We start from the raw sequence: 21,733 nt of genomic DNA, 5'->3' as shown, positions 1-21,733 counted from the left end.
GATGTCAACACTTGGAATTAGTACCATTTATTACAGGATAGCATGAATAAAACAGGTTAGTATTTTGATGAGAGAGCCACAATGAGAATTATATTTTAAAAGACAAATTGCAATAATGTTGTTTTAAGATAACAATTGATATAAAAGGTGACAATGTAGAATGTGCTGAATGGTGTCATTTGAGTGATACTGTCATGACCCATTCAACATTTTTAATAACATGAACAATAACTTGTTAATAAATATTGATAATTCAAATTATTAGACACTTCAAAAGGAGTATTTCACAATGATTACGCAAATGTTTGAATTAATCAACTGTAGAAGTAGAAATACTTGTGAGTATTTGAAACTTTAGCCAGTGCACAATGAACTATAATAACTTACATTTCATATTTTCTGAAGCTCCAAAGAGTGGGGTTTTTTTCCTATTCAACAAAATTTCCCATCTGGCAAGCTTTTAAATTACAACTCCTAGAATTCTTAACCAGTTCTTTCACCAAATTTGGAGATAAAGAATTTTTGGGGGGGGGGGTGTTTCTGGCCTAAATAGCTTGAAACCAAATTCAATTGAAGTTTTCAAATAAGTTCTCCTAGTTTGAGGGGCAGGATTTTGCTATACAGTATTTCTGTGTGAAGTTTATCTGTGATCAGTGTAGAGGAAGACAAATAAAAACTGTATCAGCTGTCCCAAAAATATTCGATAGGGCACCTAATTGGGAAAGCTGCAGTTATCTTGAACTTTTTGGAGATGGTACTATTAAATAATTAAATATTCTGAACTTTGCATTCTGTGTTAGGTACTTTCTCCTTTCCCATTTTTTCTCTGTTCCCAGATTAATCATTCTCTCAGAAACGCATCAAATACATATTAAATACTGGTTACAGATATAGAGCCATGTCTTGAATGAAAAAAGAATTAAACATCTTTTTCAACAAATTCTCAAATGGATGTGGGGTTGATTATAAGCAAACCCAAAGGGTTGATTTTTTTAAAAAACTGTCTGGCTTGTACAGGCAAAGCAGGAACATTATCATGACCTGCTCACACTCTGCTCATTGCTTTGATCTTGGAGAAGGGAGGAAGAGATGCTGCCTATAGAGCAATGAGACGAGAGGGATGAACTTATGGTTGCTTAACAGTCGGAAGGAAGGACTCACTCTAATTGATCAAGTTTGTATCCTCAGACTTGCAAGATTCTCTTAATGCAGCCTTAACAATAAGCAGGAATGGCTTTCCTGGCTGGTTTATCTGGAAAAGCTGACAATATCAAACGAAGAGCCTTTAATTTTATCTTTCAGTTCCAACACAAAATAATGTATTTTCAAGAAGATTAAATAATATAATTAATTTGAATGCCTAGATTGGTATTGGCTTCTATAGGTAATACTGGAATAACAAAAAATGTTGCATGCACACTGATAGAATACATTTCATGAATGAATTTTTGTGACTCTAGTCTGCATGGCAAACCACATACACCATAAATTAAAGGTGATGCCTACATTCAAGTTTCCTCAACTTGGCCCTTTAAAAAAACAAAAGAAAAACTTGGGAAAAGTATGTGAATTTAAGTAGGCAGATGTGGGGTTTTCCATTTCTCTAGTAGTTTCTGAATTAACACTTGAAACATCCCCCAAAGTTGGAGAAGTAACTGAAGCAAAGAAATATTTGTTCCAGAAAGATAGCTGTTTCTTTATGCTAGGTTTATTTATGTTTTTTGCATTATACTAAAGTCTTATGCTCTCTCTTTGTGTGGACAAGTTAAGAAATTGGATGTTTACTCTCCTCTCAGTTATTTCACAATGCTATACATTTTTATTACAATCTTCTTGTGCTCTATAATGTTTGTGTACTCTTTCTAATTTCTTTCAAGAGACTCTGGCAGGGGGAACTGCATTTATAGCATACCACTGCCATCTTGTGGATTATCTGGAGCATATATTTTTATTTTTAACCAATTTGCAAGTTGTCATTTGTCCATCTTGCAATTTCTGTGTTTTCTTCATCAACACCCAATGTTTACATTTGTATCTTACAATTTAACCTTAAATGAAAGGGAAGATGTAATCTATTTTAAAATAAAGTTTGATTTTGTTTATTTCCTGTGCTTTATCATCAACAGGGTTTGGAGGTGGAAGGGCTCAATCTTCTCATCACATGCCTCTAAAAGAAATGGCATTATTGAATATTTTCTCCCTTTTTTAACATTAATTTCTTTTTATTGTGTCTTTTATTTGTTTGTTTTCCATTTTCAAATTTAGTAAAAAGTTATATACCTTCTTAATTAGAATTCAACAGTGTTTGATCAAAGAGTGTTTGTCCTTTATAAAAGCCATACTTTTTCATATCTGAATCTTATCTAGAGTGTACTTGCAATTGAGGCTACCATAATAGTATGATGCCCTTCAAGGTCTTCAAGCTCTTGTTTCGATTTTAATTTCCCTTCAATATCCAAAATGTCTTTACATGCCACATTTTTTTCAAATTTCACCAGATTTGGGTATGTAAATGCTTCCATTATTGAGAGCCATTCTTGGATTTTCAAGTATATTCTTGGATTTTCAAGGCTTCATTTTTTCCCATGTGGATATTAGTGAGTTCCTTATATAGTGATTTTGAAAATATCTGTGGATTTTATTCTTCTCATACCATAGGAAGGCATGCCATCCCAGTTGTAAGTCATGTCCTTGTATAACAATGTCTTGTGCCTAAGAGTTATGCATTCTTTTAAACATGTTACCATATACTTGATAATATAAGAACCAATCTGGTAGTCTAAATCTTCCATTTTCTTTAGATTCTTATAACATTTTCAATTTTATTCTCGGATAGTATGATTTCTTAATTGCCTGAAAAGCAACCCGAGGAATAAAGCCTCTTGTCTCAAGCACATCTCAGATAGGAAATGAACTTCAGGTGATATGCCTCCTAGATCAGGGGTCACCAACCTTTTGGACCTCAGGGACCACCAAACTCATAATTTTAAATCCCAGGGACCACTAACCGGTTTTGTGGGTGTGGCCTAATTTGTGGGTGTGGCTTGATGGTCATGTGACTGGCTGGGCATGGCTTGTATGTAAATATTATAAATATTTATATAAATATTGAACTTTTTATAAAAAAAGCAACTTTTACCCAAAATCAGGCAAAGCAGGCAGGCAGATTGAATTGCTCACAGAATCACAGATACATTCAGAGACCTATCTATCTGCCATTGGCGAGCTCAGTCTGTCATATAAAATTTGCTTGCAAGCAAACTCGTAAAATTAACTCACAACACACCATGCATGTAAATATTGATTTTTTTTTATTTAAAAAAGAGCAACTTTTACCCAAAATCAGGCAAAGCAGGCAGGCAGATTGAGTTGCTCACAGAATCATTCAGTGATCTATCTATCTGCCCTCAGCTAGCTCGGTCTCTCAAATTTGCTTGCCGTGAGACTGTACTGAATAATAGAACATTCCTAGGGGCGGTTCGGCTGTGCTTAAAAGCAGAGCCGAAGATCTAAAGACTAGCTAGAAAGAAGAAATCCAACCATTTCCTGCTTCCTAGCTAATCTAAATCTCCCGGCACAGCAGAACAGCTGATGGTCAGAAAAAGGAAAAATAGCAATTTAGCAGGCAAGTTTGCTGGGTAAGGAGCGAGTAGGCTGGGAGGGTTCCCGCGGGCCATGTGGGCCTTGTGTTTCTGCGCAACCTAGATTAATTGCTTTGGGGGGGTGCTCTGGGGGTGAGATTTCTCTGCAGCCCACCAAAATTTTCTCGCGGCCCACCAGTTGGCGACCGCTGTCCTAGATAGTAGTTGTTACCAAACCACTACTTCAAAACAGAAGGCAGGTCCAGGATATAAAAACAAAGGAGTTTGTATTATTCCATTCTTTTGTGCACTAAAAAATGTTACAAATCCATCTTACTGATTGGATAAGACAGGAAAAATATAAGTCATGTTGCAGCAGAATTTGTAAAAGCTTTTAATGTGGCAGGTAACTGAAGCAACTACCAGGTTGACCTACAGTAATGCGGTGGTGAATATCAGTTGTTATGCTAGATGAATGGACACATTTTGGGAAGCTGCCTCTCACTGCTTTGACTGTTCCCTGGAGCTATATGCTAAATAAAAGCGTGCATACTATTTAGCTTGCAATTAAACATTTTCCTTAAGCGGTTGGCAGCGCAGTAACTGATAATTACCACAAACAACATTTTGAAAAAGTCATATTATGCTTGTTTATGTAGGATCACTCTTGGCATAATAACAAGCTATCATTGCTGTAAATGTACATATGATTTGAGTACACCTTAATGTATTCACTAGGCTCAATTAATCCATGGGAAAATTAAAATGAGTTACTTTAATCTTCCTAAATTATCAAAGGAGTTTAAAACTTCAGGGTACATTTACCAAGTCTCTATGCCTTGGTTTAGACACATCTTTTTTATAATTAGTTAAACTGCCTGAAGTCACAGGCAACTCCATCTTTTAACTTTTCTTTAATGCCTAGTTTTAAGGAGCAAAATATTCCTCACTTCCCTCCCCCCAGCCCTCTTGAGCTATTGCTTGTAATATTCTTACAACAGCTCTTCTCATTGGTGGAGTTTTAGCTGTTAAATAAATACACCCTTTTAGCTAGGAAGCTGTCAGGAATATCAACAACTTAGTATGAATGTTGTTTATTTTCTTGAAAAGAAAAAAAAAATCAAGGTTAGCATTTTCATTAAACAGGTATCTATCAATGTTACTGCAGTCTTGAAGTAAACAGCGACAGAATTAGTGTTATTATAGACAAAAATGTCAAAACACTAGATTATTATAAGATTGTGGGTTTTTCCCCAAAAAAAGATCTTGATTGACAAAGTCGAAAAAGAGCTTTGTTAATTGTCCAATGGCAATACTGTGCTAGATAGGTCAATGGTTATATTTGGTACAAGACAGATCCAGATGTTCTGTAAGCTATTTTCTTAATAGTTTCTATATAGCATTTGTCAGGAAATTATAGTGCAAAGTATAAATATTTCTTGTAAAAGAATACAGTGCTGGTATTCTTTGAGTCTTCATTCATCTTTAGCACTAGCTCAGTGTTTTTCAAACTTGCCATCTTTAAAATGTGAGGACCTCAACCCCCAGCAACCTGGCTGGGAAGTTCTGGGGATTAAAGTCCACACATCTTAAAGTTGCCAAGTTTGAAAAACATTAACCTAATCGTAATCCAATTCAAATGGCAACTTCCCTTTCATAATTGTTTGCAACCACAAGCTTTGATGATGAGGGGACATTTGAGTTTGAAGTATGACTAGGGTACAATCCCTAGCTTCTGTACTGACATTTTCATGAGTATGATGATAAAATAGCATTGGAGTCAAGCAAACTATTTTTCCATGGGTGGGGAAAATACAGGTAGTCCTTGTTTAACAACCGTTCACAGTTATGTCAAGAGTGAAAAATTAAATATATAGACAATCCTTGACTTTACAACCTTTATGGTTCTGTAAAGCAAAGAAAACCTGAACTAAGATAATAAGTACAGTCACAGTTTCACTTAATGACCACTTTACTTAAAGACTGAGCTGCCAGTCCAGGTAACAGAATCTTGAAAGCCTACCAAAGTAATTCTCTCACACAATTGCTGAAATTACTTTCTCACAACCCTCTCCCCTTGGGCCCAAGACTCTCTTCTGTAACAGACCGTGATTTCTGCATCCTCCATAATCCCCAGATCTGTTAGACACTCAATCACACCTTCTAAAAGAAGGCAACTGCTTACGGCAACTTTTGCCAAGTTTCCAATCTCCCTTTTCTTACAAAAGTAGTTGAAAAGGTGGCAGCAAAGTAGTTAGAGAAGACGGATTCCTTAGATTCTGTCCAGTGAAGATTTGGATCTGATCAGAGGACAGGAGCTGTTGTCAATCAAATCCCACACAGTTGTTAAGCATGACATCACATGATTGCCATTTGTGACTTCCTGCTGGCTTCCCCATTGACTTTGCTTGTCGTAAACCATCAGTGGGGGTCACAGATGGCAATCATGTAACCATATGATGCTGCAACTATTGTAAGTGTGAGCCAGTTGCCAAGCACCTGAATTGCAATCATGTCCCTGTGGGGATGCTCCGGAGGCCACAACAATGAAGACTAATTGTAAGTCCCCCTTGTTCAGCGTTGTTGTAACTTTCAATAATCGCTGAACAAATGAGGCCTACTCCTATATTTTCATGGAAGCATGAATTTTGTTTTCTCAAAGTCTTCTCTCATATCAAAGCGCTATTTTTCTTTTTCTGATAAATGAAACTTATGCACAATGGGTTTTGGCTACATGCTTATTTAAGACATTTGAGAAAAAAATCAGTGAAGAAATTTGATTTTTGTGGTGATAGTAATAACATTGTAGAGGAATTACTTTGAATGGGTCTATTCCTGGTTTCTTCCAAGTAAAATGGTACCTGCACTGCTCAGGAGAAAGCATGGAGATTGGATAAGACAAAGATGGAAGTTTTCTTCAAAGAAAGGATCTACTGGATGGGGAAGGTTGAGGTAGACAGGAAAGTAGAGACAGAAACTGACACAAACCATTAGGAGCAAGAAACAAATTGTTCTAGGTTTTAAAAAATGCTTTAAAAAATTAAAGGACAAAAAGAAGAGTGTTAAAAGCACAGCTGAAGTTCTGTGACTAAGAGCATGTTCTTGCTTCCTCAGTGATAATTTTTCCATTTGTTTTAAATTATAAGGCTAGTAAGGTGATCTTTAGCTTTACACCCTACTATTTACCTAGAGAATACATATGCTGGACTGGGAAGCTGAAAAATATTTCCAGAGGAAAGCCATGCCAAATCAGCCCCAACCTATTGTGAAGAGGACTGCACGGATGTGCTCCTGTAATTACCAAGATTTATGTCCAACTCAACCAGGCTTCTTCCTTCATATTCACAACATTAAGAAGCCCCCTGAATAGCTTGAACTTTGGTCAGGCGAGGTTTCTCCTTCCCAGGAATTATAGTCCAGGAACAGTGCTTGATAATGTAACTGTCTTCCTCAGATGGCATGTACTTGCCATCCTCTTGACTTTGTGGCTGAATTTGTTTGAAAAAGGCCTGTTTTACTTGCTCTTGTTTGTCAGGAAAAGAGGGACATGTTTGGAGGTACCCATGTGACAGGAAATTCTGCCTGTTGTGCTTGTTTTCTGAGCAGAGTGCATGTTATATTCTTGCTTTTGATAAGATGTCAGGTCTGTGATTTGCAGCACAAATGGAAGACAAGGGATTATGTCTGTATCTTTAAAAATAAACACCAGTGTCTTGTTTGAATGAGTCATACATTTGCCTGGCTCCTTGCCAGAATTGTGAAGTGCTTATAATGCTCCTGGTGTTATGAAGTTTGCTGATCTGGCTGTCAGCCAAACATATGTAATATTCGTTCTGATAACACGGTTGTTTGTCTTTTGAAAGGAACGGCTGCTATTCCGAGGTTTTCTTTGTGCACACTGGAGTTTAAATACTTGAATAGCTCTCCATCTTTAATGCTGAGGAAATGGAAAGATTACAGCAAAGCACCAGTATTTATTCTTCTCTTTAAAAGGAATTTGCAACTGATTTATAAAGTATTTTTAATGTGTAAAAAAGTCTTTGATAAATAAATAAAATTATTGTATATGCCTTTAAGGTTATAGGGAGCTTAAATAGTATATAGGTCGTGGGAGGTTTATTTTTCTACATCAGAGGTGTTAAACTCACGTCATTGTGACTTTCCCCCCCCCCTTCGCTATAATGAGGGTGGGCGTAGCCAGCGGGTGATGCATCTGGCCCGTGGGCCACGAGTTTGACACCACTGTTCTACATAGTCAAAGATAATCATAGTCAAAGATAGATAACTGACAAATATCAGTCCATTTCTAGAATAATCAAAGAATACCAAACACCAGCCTATTAAGTAGCTACTATTAAGTAGCTCCCGATTGTAGATTCAGTTAAAACTGTGGGCCAGCTCCAATTTACAGGAACATGAAATGCTTGGAAACATTGAAAAGGACATTGATCCAGACTTATGCTAAGATACTAGTTGTTTCATTTATCAGCCTCTTGGGTATGTGTTAATGTACTTAAGTTATTGACAACAGGCGGTTTTTAGGACATTTGTATTCATCTTTTGGTTTAGAAGGAGTGGTGGTATAAATAAGTTGGATATTAATTAAATCTTGAGATCGAGTGGTTTAAAATAGAGACCACAATTAGGAGAAGTCAGCTGTCCTGTCATATGTAATTAAGCAATAAAAAAATGCCTACAATGTTCGTAAGTTAAGTATATTATGTTCTGGTTGATTTGCAGGGTTCTTGGGTGTATGTAATTTATTTATTTGTTTTTTACAAAGAAGAGAATAAAACAATAGTATTGCATGAAATGAGCAAGAGAGAGAGTAAGGAGGAAAAGGAAATCAGGCGTGAATAGCAGACACATGCTGGCATTTTTTGTTTTGGTTGTAGTTTTTTGTTCAGTTTTATTTTGTTTTTGCAGCAGAGTTTTTTTTTCTCAGGCTATCAATCAACTTTTCACCACTTCCTGCAACAGCAGGTCTGCAATAAATCCCGCTGTAACTGATTGGGTTTCATTTCCTCTGCCAAAGTCTACTAACCTGCGAGGCATGACACAGTGACACCAGAGCGAGCAGCTGATAATGTAATACACAACTCCTGTGAGGCAAAAGTTAAAAGTGCTTGTTCTCTCAGCCGAATGATTTTAAAGATCTTTATATTCTAGTTCCCAGGAGGGATAATTACTCAGTATAACACAGAGAGCATTTCTTAATCTCCTGAAGGAATTTTATTTAAAAGTGTGTGGAAAGGACAGAGACAACTGGGTGGCGTGGGGTTTTCTTTCCCTTTTAATGTTCTCAGTCTTTTCTAAATTAAGTTCATTCCAGGGGGCAATGCAGCCTCTGAAAACATGTTCCAGCAGAATGTTCAACCCCAATTATAAGACTATTAAGAGAAAGGTGGTAGCTCAGCAGCTAAGTGTGGAGAGCACATGCTAGGTTCAAATTCCTGATGCTGCCACTTAAAAGAATATGAGGTACCAGAGCCTGGAGAAACAGTTGTTGCAGACCTGGAAAATTGGTAGAGATAATGATGATAATTATGCTGAAGGATCTGCCCTTGCTCTTCTATATTCCCTAAATATTATCTCTAAAAAATATTTAAAACCAATCAAATAGCATTGAATTCTCTAGAGTCTTTAAGAAAAAAAAATGACACATTAAAATTTCAATTCAATTTCCCTTAATCCAATTACCACATTTGTTCCTAATTAGCTATAGAGACGAGGAAGGTATTTAAATAACTGTGCAGACTGTACATTTTATTTAACAAGCAGGTGGCTTTCATAAAATGGGGAAAGCTTCTAGAAGAAACAATTCTCACTTGCATCTGCTCATCTATACAATTGTCATGCCTTCAAACATACCATTCATGCCACACTGACAGGGAGAGATGCTAATTGTGACTGTGTTGTTCCTACCCATTGAGAGTGATAAAGAGGCAAGCGCCATTTCTTTTTTTAATTTGAACAGTTTGCATGTGTCTATATTCACAGGCTTTTACCAAAGCAGTGCCATGACTGAAATGAATGTGACCAAAAATGTAAACAGGAAAAAGGGGAAATACATTCCCAAACATGCACAAAAATAAAGATGTCATTTGCCCAAAGTATTACAAATTAACATTCTTTGGGAGCCCTTTAAGAAGCATATTTCCATGTCCTCTAATTGCTCTGTGCTTTTTAAAGGAGGCTGAAGAATTTTAATTTATAATGAAATCTTTCTTCCTTTCCTTGGAATTCCTGGATTCTTCCCATCACGAGCAGCCATTTATAGCAATACCACTTGGACTTATATACTGCTATATATATATGGGGCAACTTGGTTCACGTGGTAAGACACTGGGCCTGCGCACCGCTGAGGTCAGCAGCTCGGTGGTTTGATTCCTGTGAGTGAATAAACTATGAAGGGACAAGAAAGGAGCCTATCCTGAATGCCTACTAGCATTTAGGCGTCCCGCAGGTAAAGAAAACCCTGCCCAAAAAATTCACAGAGGCGGTCAGCCACCTTGGTGATCCCTGGTTAACATGTACCATATGCTAAATAAATAAATAATAACTGCTTTATAGTGCTTTACATTTCACTCTAAGCAGTTTATAGAGTCAGCATATTGCCCCTAACAATCTGGGTCCTCATTTTACTGACCTCGGAAGGATGGAAAGCTGGTGAGAATTGAGCTTCTGGCAGTCAGCAGAATTAGCCTGCAATACTGCATTCTAATCACTGCACCACCATAACTCTTATTCATTTTTTTTCCTTTGCTGTCTGAAGATTAGAGATGCCCAGATTGGCTGCTGGGCAAGTTGATGTGGGAATGGAAATCCCTTGTTAATTTTTGGTACTGTGAGTTGATATTGGAAGACCAGAGTTTACCTTTGCTGAGTGAATAATGGTCTTGGCACAGATTGTTTCCACCAATAAAGGTGCTTAAATGTGCTATCTGGATCCATTTCAGCTGGACTTTCAACCAAGATAAGTGCTGCGATGCCTTGATTGAAATTCGGTGGGATAAACGCAGACTTGCTAATTCTCCCAAACTGTTCACGACTTTTGTTATTATGGCTATCCTTCAGGATTATCAGGAAGGATTGGATATTGAGCACAATGGTGTAGTTTTACTATATAAGCCTGGATTTCTGACCTCTAGTATCCCACAAGGTTCTAACTTGTTCCTCTTGATCGGGGCTGTCAGACTCCCAGCCCATGGGCCAGATGCATCATGCGTTGGCCACGCCAACACCTGGTTTAGCAAAGGGAGAAAAACATCCCAATACGTCACATGGTGCCAATGTGAGTTTGACAGCCTTGGTCTTGATATTCAATAGCTACATGAAACACTAATGGTGATCATTCAGAACTTGGAATGATCTGCCTCTATTTTCCAGCTACTCTTAAGGAAGCATTGTCTAAGTTCAGTGACACATGGATGAAAGAGAACAAGCTACCATTTAATCCAGACAAGACTGCCATTGTCAGCAGAGAGCTGATTTAGGATTAAAGTTCAAACAGCCATGCATTCTTCTGAAAGAAATTTTTATACTGTATTCACTCGGAAAATGCAACTTGATCTTCAGCTGTCACTGAATTTACAAGAATCATGTGAAGCTTATATAATAGGGTGTTGGGCATTTGTTGCCAGGACCCTCTCAAGCATAATTTGAAGTGGTGATATTGACCTTTCTGGTAACAAAGCATTCAAGAATTACCTCTCTCTCTTTCAGGAAACAGAAAAATCTGTAAACCTGCATCTGTTTAATCAGGCTTGTAATTGTTAAATTGATTTCAGTAGGGGAGGGGTGTATGTATAGATAGATAGATAGATAGATAGATAGATAGATAGATAGATAGATAGATAGATAGATAGATAGATAGATAGATAGATAGATAGATAGATAGACAGACAGACAGACGCATCCTTCAGTCTCAAAAGACTATGGTATCGTGCTCTGAAAAGAGGTCCTAAAACAGCATCTAGTGTGGCTAAAAAGGCCAATTCGAGAGTGGCAATCGCTTCCACACTGAGGACAGATACTGTCTGTCCCCTGTCCAGCCCCCAGATTTCTCTGGTTCCAGGACAGCCTGCCGAACAAGTGTCTCTTCAAATTGGAGAAGGCCATGCTGTGCCTTTAGCCTCCAAGCTGAATGATCAGAGGTGAAGATTTCCCAGCTGTTGATATCCATTCCCAAGGCCTTTAGATCCCTCTTGAAGATATCCTTATATCACAGCTGTGGTCTCCCTCTAGGGCGCTTTCCCTGCACTAATTCTTGATACAGGAGGTCTTTCAGAATCCGCACATCAGCCATCCCCATGACATGCCCAAGGCAGCGTAAATATCGCTGTTTCAATAGTATATACATTCCAGCACGTTCCAAGACTGCGCTGTTTGGAACTTTGTCATGCCAGGTGATGCCAAGAATATGTCAGAGACAGCACATATGAAAGGTGTTCAACTTTCTCTCCTGCCGTGCGTAAAGGGTCTAAGACTCGCTGCAGTACAAGTGCTCAAGACACAGGCTCTATAGACCTGAATCTTTGTATTTATTTATTTTATTTTATTTATTTGTTTAAATGTTGTTGGCTATCATGAGTAAATAGATGTAGCATAGTCTCCAGTGGTTTATAGGCTGCTGGATAGTATCAGGAATTGATTTTAGAATATTTGGGGAAGGGAGGTGACTGTCAGGGTTCAAATCAAAACTCCAAGGCAGGGTTCCTCAAAGTATAGATTTATTGGGCATGTCATATTGGCACAGCTGGTGATAACCTGAATCCCCTGGATTTTCCCCACCCAATTCAAAGTCCACAGTGCTCCCCTCCCATTACACACAACCATCACATGCCCCAATCAGGTCTCTCTCCCCATTCCGGATGCCTCCCATCCATCCCCTCCAGGTGCTGTTGAGAGTATCCTTGGTTCACAGAAGAAAGAATGTTATTTTGGCTACATATTCCCCTCAGCTATCTCTACTCCCCCTTCCCTTTCTCACAGCTCCAACCAGCCTTGCTGTGACAATCCTGAAGATGCTTAAAGATGGCTGCAGGATTGACAGGGATTTTTTCCCCCTCATATTTTAGAAATACCTTTGCAGTTTGTTGAATTCACATTTCTCCAGATTACAGATCAATGCAGCCTTTTATTATCCACATGGTTTAAGGGAAAATGGTATGGGATTAACCTACCCCACTCATTCCAGTGGAAAGGGTCTACTTCAGATTCCTTCAGCCAAAGAATTTCAACTAGAAGGATCCAGAAGAAGAGCCTTTTGGAATAGTCCCCTCTTAGAGATGAGATCTCCCCCCACACTAATGGCTTTCTGGAAGAGCCTAAAAATTTATCTTTACCTTTTGGCCTGGGACACTGACAGGAATCCACTATATTGAAGGTGGCTGATGAGATAGAGAAAAAGCTCTCTCAAGCTGACCATCATCTTGCTTTTTAATGTTTAGCTTTTTATTCTATTTTAATTGTTTTTTGCACTTTTTAGCTTTTGCTATATTGTAAAAATTGCCCAGAGTCATTGTATTGGTGTGATGTACAACGTAGAAATCCAATAAATAAAAATAATTAAATAAAATTCATACAATGACTAGAGCCTGAAAAGCATTTTATAAAGACCCGCTAGCCAGCAATTCTGCAGCCAGGACATGCAGAAGTCACCCTCTCCCAGCTGATACCCACCCACTTCAGAGAGATGTTTAATCCTGAAAATATGATTTCATCATTGATCCTGATTAAGCAGTGGGAGGGATGTGGTACTTTATATTTTATTCTTCCAGCTACCCTGACGCAGCCGAGATCTCTTGTCCTATTTAACTGTTCTGGTTAACGCTGTTCCCAAAATCCTTGTTTTTATTTCAAAGGCCGTGAGTTATGTGCATTCACATCCCGTAATGAGTCCCAAACAGTTTATGAATAGTCCAACAGAAGTCTGCCACAGTCTTTCGGGATAAAGCTGATAAGCACCCACCTTTGAAATGCTGCCAACGACTAAATTGCCAATTAGCTGTACAAGGCCAAATGGAGCATAAAGTCAACATGGAGCTTCAGATTTTAAACTGACCAGAACAAACAAAGTTGCTTCCTGCAAAGTTTCATGTCCCTTTGCTCCTCCTTTATGTCTTATGGAAGGGCCAATCATCTCCAAACCTTACTCCTGAATCGCCCCTTTTGTCTTAACTGTTCTTGCCTTCTGGCAGCTCTGCGCAAGTGTGCAGTAGGAACAGGCTCCCCTTGTTCCTCTGCCTCGCTGATGTCAGATTCTGGAGGCTCCAGAGTCAGCACATAACTCTCAGATGGCCCTGGCCCCATCTCTTTGTTGGACGCAGATCCCTCGTCTGAGCCCTCTCCAGGATTGGCCCATGTTCCTCCCACTGTCTGACTCTGCTGTCAGCTCCACAGGCCGCCGGCAGACCACAACATTAACATTTACATGAAGCAATTGATAGAGGTCATCTTTAGACATGGTGTGAGACATCATTATGCATCATACTTCATTTCACATTGCTTACTTCACATCAGGTGAAATAAGCAATGCTATTGATATCCTGTCTTGGTATCAACTTGGGGATTTAGATGGGGGACAAAAGGCTTCAGCTCAACAGCGGCAGCTTTTAGGGCCATCATCACTTGAGAGTTTACTATCCTTAGTTTTGAGTGGGGTAGCATAGCTCCAGACAGCCTTGGTGCACAATCTGGTGACCCTTATGGAACTTGTGACTCATGTCCGATGAGCAAATGGCAGTCATGTCTGAAAAGAACTTCGCACAACTTTAGGTTGTATGACAGTTACTCTTATTTCTAAACCAGAAGACCCTGCACTCAGTCACTCGTGCCCTTGTCACCTCCCACATGTACTAATGTAACATGATGTACATGGGACTGGCTTTGAAGAGCATCTGTAGACTCCAGCTGGTGCAAAATGAATGATGTGGGAACTTGGATCAGTACACTTTACACCTCTATGTTATGCTAGCTGTATTGGTTAACAGTTTGTTTCTGGGTTCAAGTCATGGTGCTGGTAATTACCGCTAAAGCCCTATCTAGCTGGATTATTTGAGGGACCGCCTCTCTCCAATCACCTCTACCTGCCCCATCAGATTTAACTCAAAGGGCATGTTGCTGATCCCATCCAGGATGGAGTATTGCCTGATAGGATCCAAGAAGAGAGCCTTTTCTGCACTGGCACCCAACTCCGCAACATCGTTCTCCCTGAGATCAGATCGGCCCCAACTTCTTTCTGGACCTCTAGAAGGACCTCAAGTGATGACTTCGTCACCAGGTCTGGGGAGGCCTGATAAAGTGGGGTGTGGAGCCTGCAGAGGGGCTGTATTGCTACTTTGAAAATGAGTTCATCGTCCTGCCAATTATGCTTTTCACATAATGGGTTGTATTATTTTTAAGTTTAAAATGAATTTTCCTGCTTTTTTTGTTATTTCATTCTATTGTTTTTGTCTTTGTACACCACCCAGAGGTACGTGTGTGAGATGGGTGGCTATATAAAAAACACATCAAGTACAAAAATAAAACTAGTCTGCAGGATATGTGTTTATCAGAGGAACGATGGGAAGGGAGAGAGGAAGAGAAGCTTGGCTCCATCCACCCATTGTCCACCGCCAAGCCTAACAATTGGGCAGCTGTTAAAGGAGTCTCCAGTCATTAATGCTTTCATCCCGCTGAAGAATGTTGTCCACTCTTTCATCCCATCAGTACTGAATTTACTGAGGAATGTTAGCAATCGTGGGATTAAGAGGAAAGGTGCTTTTATAAATCAGGTAGACAAAAAGAACAAGAAGCATGATTGACGCTTAGCTGATGAATAATCAGAAAATCTACTCATGGGAGCGCTTGTTATTTATTGTCTTGTGTATAGTTTGCATTGGTTTAGTCACTTTTGTGTCATTCAGAACACCGGATGTTTTTTTATCTTCCCTTCCACAGGTCAAAGAAGTTGGCAGCGCTCGCTGAATGCGTGCAGAAAGCAGAGCTGAGTAAGGAGGACTTGGGTCTCGAATTAAATGAGCTAGAAACAGCTGCACTTCTGGTACACGAGGAAGAGAAAGAGTTAAAAGGGATTGACGCAGACGATTCTGAGCAGCAGCTGCTGCCTCCCTCTCAAGAAGAAACCAGTGAATTCGAGGACTCGGGCAGCACTTCATCATACGAGACAGAAGTCTCTGATTCGGATGAACAAGAGTCCTCAGCCAGTGAAGATGGGAAAATAAATCCTTCACAATGCACACTCCTAGAGGAAAGGACAGTCCCACTTATTGACAATAATGGATTAAGGCAAGACACGGGCACTTTGACACTGGAGGGTAGTAATGAAAAATCAAAGCTTTCTCTACGGTCTACTTCTGTTTCGGGAGAACTGATAAAGGAATTAGAAAAGCAAATGCAGGCAGCAGTAAGGCTGACAGAGGTGCCTGAAACTGCACCTTCTCTAAGGGATGATGACCAGGACTGCAGCAGCTCTTCGCAAGAGATGGGAACCAACTGCACAGCACAGCCTGGAGGATCCTAATTACAAGGAACATTTTACCGGATGGATCCTAACGAAAAGGAAAATTTCTTGGAGGTGATTCTGAAGTGTTGGGTATTACAGATGAAGCTTCTTATACAATAATTAGGTAGAATTTGTTAATACATGCAAGCAAAACTATATTTTTAAAAAAACATGGGTGTCCCTCATCAAGATCTTCATGAGATAAAGGTGCTCTAAATATATAACTGTAATCCAGTCTAATTTAATTTTGATATATTTTTCTATATTCTTAACATTACAATAGTTTAATTGCACTAGGAAAGTATAAAATATGGAAGAAAGTTACTGGTTTCTGGAAAAAAAAGTATGCTTAACTATTTTTGTATTTTAAAATTTTGTTAACAGCTTAATATCTTGTTTATTTTGAGGTGCTTGTGCCTGAGTAGAAGTAAAAAGCCTTGTAGTTTCCAGATATTTGCATGTAGTATCTTTGACATTCAAGTTGATTTCTATATGCAGCATATTCAATATCTGTTCAGATGAATGGTAATAATATTTCCCATTACTGAATTTTGTGGAATTTACTGGGACTTACTAAGCAGGCAGTGATGGGAAAGAGATTGGTTCAGTTAATATTTTACTATGAACCGATCTAAATTCAGTTCTTTAAACAATACACAAGTTGGAATCCAGATATCTCTCAATATTTATTTTTATGCAAATTATGCAATGTAATTGTCTTATCAAAAATCGAACATAAATTAGGTTGTGTGTGTATGCTTAGATGTATCTTAGAGTGTGTATGATATATATTGAAATATTTTATTGTGATCATTCACCACCACAGAGGAAATCATTATGCAGGTATCTGAGACTGAATCAACAAAGTTGGGATAGTTAGGAGAAATACATGTAAACATTAGTGACTAAAATCAATATTAAAAACAGCTATTTGTTTTAGCTACTCAAGTGTGACAAAAAAGAGAAGGAATTGGTATGTATTCCCTTTGGATATATAGTCAAAAATTCCCACCTTATCTTATATATATTTGGATGAATGAGAATTGTAAGTACAAATAAGTTCATACCAATCTTTGCTAAAAATGTAAAAATAAGATTAGAAAACTTAAAAACTAGGGGGGGGGGGGTCAAAACTCATGGAGAGTAAAATTGATAGATTTCTATCCATAAAAATCCTCATTTGTGAGATGTGACTATATTTGGCAATATTATTTTAGAACAGCTGATTATTAAACATAGATTGTAGATTATCTTTATGCTACTGATCTGATATATGACTCAGCTGGAGAAAATGTGATTTGCTGGCTAAAATGCAGATCTAAACTGTAGGAAATAATATCATTGTAATTAGGCCAGTGGCTTAATAAAAGATGGGTGTAATTGAAGAGCAGTGATGAGCATTTTTCATTTAGGGCTATATGCTCCAATCATGTTCTTTTTTTTTGCATTCTTTGCTTCTAATAGGCAAAGCTGCATTTTTTTTTCATTTGCATCCAAGATGCACAATATGCATGTCTGTATTCATACTTTGGCATCCTGATTTTTTCATATTATTTGCAATTTTTCACAATGTATCTCCACAGTGATCAGTGATAATGTAATAAACTACACAGAAAATGCGCCTAAGGCACCAGCTGGGTCAATATGTTTAGTTTGTGCAAATTTGAGAATAAAACTGTGGAGGTATCATGTATATTGTTCAAGCACTGGCACTCCTATGGCAAAAGGTAAGTGGCCCATTATTCATTTTCAGCCCGCGATTTTGTGACAGGCAATGAAGTGTGCTTTCTCATTGAGAATTGACTGCTATATTGATGAAAATATAACATCCTTTATTCCACCCTTTTCCTACATAATCAAAATCCTTACTTCAGCCTGACTTTGTTGTGACTTTAGAGGTTGACTTTTTCACCCACACTCCTGATATTTAGGATTGTTCACTCCTCAGAGAAAACCACAGCTTTCACTTTATGTTTTAGAAATATATGAAATTTCAGATCTAGCTTTTGTCTGAATTATGCTCCAGGCATGGCATAAGGCTGCATCTGAAAACAGAAAATTATGTTCAGTTTGTTTCCTGAAAACATTAACATTAGAATGTGCTTCTCTACAATAATCAGTAACAGTTATGCTATGAGATCATAGCAACACTCCTTCCACATAAGCCCCAACATTGGTTTAACATAAATATTTTTTTTAAAAAGAATGCACAAATCAGAATCCCTTCAAAACCCCATCAAATCTTATTTCTATGTGGCTTTTAACCACCCTACTATCCATTACCACAGCCCTCTCAGGTATCAGACAATTGTCAGTCTTTGTTTTAGGTTACTGCTTTTCTTTCCAAATGTATTCATTTATTATACCGTATTTATAAAAGTACTTAAAAGGAAAAAAACATGCTTTCCTTTACGATGCCGCCAGTTCCTATTTGTGGGGCAGATATTCCTACTCAGGTCATCTTCGTGCTCTCCCACAACAGATGCATGAGATGATTGTTTACTGGTATTTATTAATGTAAAATATGAGCATTCTTAGCAACACCTGAAATATAACAGGTTGATTTCCCCTTGATCACAAAATAGCTACACAAATCAAGAAACAGATATAGCTGCTTCCAAGGATTGCTGACAGAGCTACATGCACATGTGTACTCAGTCCAAATCTCATGTTCTTCCTCAATGTGTTGTCAAACCCCAAAGCTTCTTAACAAAAATTAAAGTCTTGTGGCACCTAATTTATGATCCTTTAAATCAGACATGTCAAACTCAAGGTCCTTGGGCCAGATACAGCCCATAATATGGTTAGATCTAGTCCAGCTGTTGCCAACCAGTGGGCCGCAGCCCACTAGTGGGCCGTGGAAAAATTTTGGTGGGCCGCAGAAGAAATGGCCCCCAAAAGCAATTAATCTGGGCTGCTCAGTTCTCTTGCATCCCGGCTCTTCGAGCGACCCTGGAGTCAGGTCTCCGAGATGCACGTGCCAACCAGCTCCCACACACGGCGGCGGCGGCGGCAACAACAGTCCCCACCCCCAGCGCCCACTGTTAGCTCTCCCCATTAGTTCTCTAGCTTTAAATTGATCCCGCCTCTCTTTCCCCCCCCCTCGCACCCACGTGGAGCCATGCGCAGCTCTCAGCTCTTCCAGTCCTCGCTGCCTCTCAACATCGAAGCCTCACAGAGGTGGGCAAAGCCACTGCAGCGGTAGCATCCTGAGTTGCTTTAGAATGCTCTGTTAGTTCAGAATCGCCCTACTCAGAGAAGGAGGTGCTGGAGGAGGAGGCAGTAGAGGAGAAGCAAGCAACTCGGCACTACCGCTGTGGCGGCTCTGCCTGCGTTTATGAGGCTTCGATGTTGGGAGAGGCAGCGAGGGCTGGAAAAGCAGAGAGCTCTGCACGGCTCTATCTCCCTTTCCTTTCCTGCCTGCACATGGGCGGGGATGGGGAGGAAAGAGAGAGCCAGGAGCAATCAAAGCAGAGAACTAATGGGAGGCTGACAGAGGGTGCTGGGGGAGGGGACTGTTGTTGCCGCCTCCGCCGTGTGTGGGAGCATGCATCTCAGGGACCTGAGCCGGGAGACACGGGAACTGCAAGTGGGAGTGTTTGTGGTTTTTAAGATCTCCTGGAACGTGGTAGATTGGTGTTTTGTAGGTCTTGGTTTCACCTCCTTTCCTCCCCTGGTAATGCGAGAGATGCTCTCTCTCTCTCTCTCTCTCTCTCTCTCTCTCTCTCTCTCTCTCTCTCTCTGGGTTTTCCCTCCCCTCCCTCCCTCCCCCAGGACACCCCTCCTCTCTCTCTCTCAGAGCCACCTCCCCTCCCCCAGCTTTTCCTCGGCTGCAGATCTGAGTTCTTCAATCCTCCACCTGGCATCTGAAAGGCTCTTCTGTCTCTTTGGAAGGTGCAGGTGGGGGGAGGCTTCCAGCCTGGGACGTTTTATTTTGTTATCATTAAGCATTCACATTTTTGTTATAATTAAATAAGTGTGAGTGTGTATAATTTTTATATAAAATTTATATTTAATATAAAAAATTTATATTAAGTATATTAGCTTTTTTAAAAAAAATCGTATTAGTGGTCCTCGGGATTTAAAAGTATGAATTTGGTGGGCCTTGGGATCCAAAAGGTTGGCGACCCCGATCTAATCCACGGGGCTGCAATGGTGATGGCGAGGGACCAGCCCCCACCATCTCGGCCCTGGCCCACCCTAGCCTGACTGGGTACTCCCCCTAGGTGCATAAACAGGAGGCAGCGAGCGCACGGGGGCTGGCAGTGCCCAGCAGCAGCTGCAGCCTGTTTGACCCTCGGCTGATCATTGGCCGGCAGTGACAGCCAGCCCAGAGCATCAAATAACCTCGGCCTCACCTCACCCCACTCCAGCAGCACCGGCAGCGGTGGCAGCTCTGTCCAGCAGGAGCCCCGCCACTGAGGCTGAAGAGGTGGAGCTACAGGTGCAGTGCCAGGTGGGGTGAATTGTCCTCACATTGAGTTAGCCGGTGCGAGTTGTTCTGTCCCAACGCAGCTAGTCAATCACGCCCAGTTGATACCCCTGATTTAAATTTTCAGAGATCGTAGCCCACTTCATTAGCTAGTTGAAGCAAAAACATCAAAACATAACATGGCTATCATTCTGGAAATATAAATTAACAATTCTGTTACACAATATGTAGAGATGAATTTCCATTGCCTGGAAACTTAGTTTGACGTATCAGAAAAATAGCATCTTCTGAAAATACTGTGACTTTGAGTTGGCTTCTAAAAGCCCAAGTTTAATAAGTGAATAAATAAACTTTCTATCTCATGTTAATAAATATGAATCTTTTTTTTTATAAATTTTTTATTGGTTTTTAAGACAAACATAGACAAACAAAACATAAAAACATTAAGCCATTTTCCATATATATACATACAGTGTGCTGGTTGGTTTGCAAATTGTTTTGTGCTTCCATTTCGTAGTCTTCAATTACAATTACATTGTATACTCATATTTTCAATCAAATATTAAATATTAAATACATTAATATCATTGTTAATCAACTATACTTTTATTCATTCATGTTTTACAAAATAATCCATATTTTACTTAATTTGTTTTATGACAGTTCATATTATCATCTCAAATCTATCCTACAATCATTTTGTAGATATAATAAGAAAAGAATACATCTTTATATATTTATTATTTTCTAAGAATCTACATATTTCATTACCATGTTTTATTGTCCAACCATTGATGGAATAGATCCCAAATTTTGTAAAATTGTTTATCAACTTGTTCTCTGATTTCAAATGTCAATCTACTCATTTCAGCACATTCCAATATTTTCTTAATGATTTCCTCCTGTGATGGTATTTTCTCATTTTTCCAGTTTTTAGCAAATACAATCCTAGCCGCTGTTAATACATTTACAATCAGGTATTTCAATTCTTTACAATATATTTCAGGTAAAATTCCCAATAAAAATATCTCTGGTTTCAAATCTATATGCTTTTTTGTCATTTTTTCCAACCACGTGTGGATTTTAGTCCAATATTTTTTAGCATCCGCACAAGTCCACCACATATGGTAATATGAGCCAGGTGTCTGATGACATTTCCAACATTTTCCAGATTTGTTCTTGAACATTCTTGCTATTCTTGTCAGGGGAAAA

The 21,733-nt window shown here is 39.1% G+C and overlaps 1 protein-coding gene across 2 annotated transcripts in view; it reads left to right on the top strand.

Moving 5' to 3' along the window:
* Nucleotides 1-21,733, top strand: part of SHQ1 (SHQ1, H/ACA ribonucleoprotein assembly factor) — a 111,032-nt gene that overhangs the window by 76,255 nt on the left and 13,044 nt on the right. Inside the window, exon 12 of one of the 2 annotated variants that reach the window (XR_015747482.1) lies at nt 15,525-16,161. Coding sequence is in view for 1 of the 2 variants with exons in the window: in XM_026679058.2 (XP_026534843.2) it covers nt 15,525-16,107 (583 nt within the window). In the remaining variant the exon portion in view is untranslated. Of the gene's footprint in view, nt 1-15,524; nt 17,475-21,733 lie in introns of those variants that run through there. The other variant, XM_026679058.2, reaches the window with a different exon arrangement.

This window comes from Notechis scutatus, chromosome 2 (assembly GCF_049901735.1).
Source record: "Notechis scutatus isolate UNSWTSFEM ecotype Mainland chromosome 2, rNotScu1.2, whole genome shotgun sequence".
NCBI classification, from domain to species: Eukaryota; Metazoa; Chordata; class Lepidosauria; order Squamata; family Elapidae; genus Notechis; species Notechis scutatus.
This window is presented reverse-complemented; position numbering and strand designations above follow the sequence as displayed.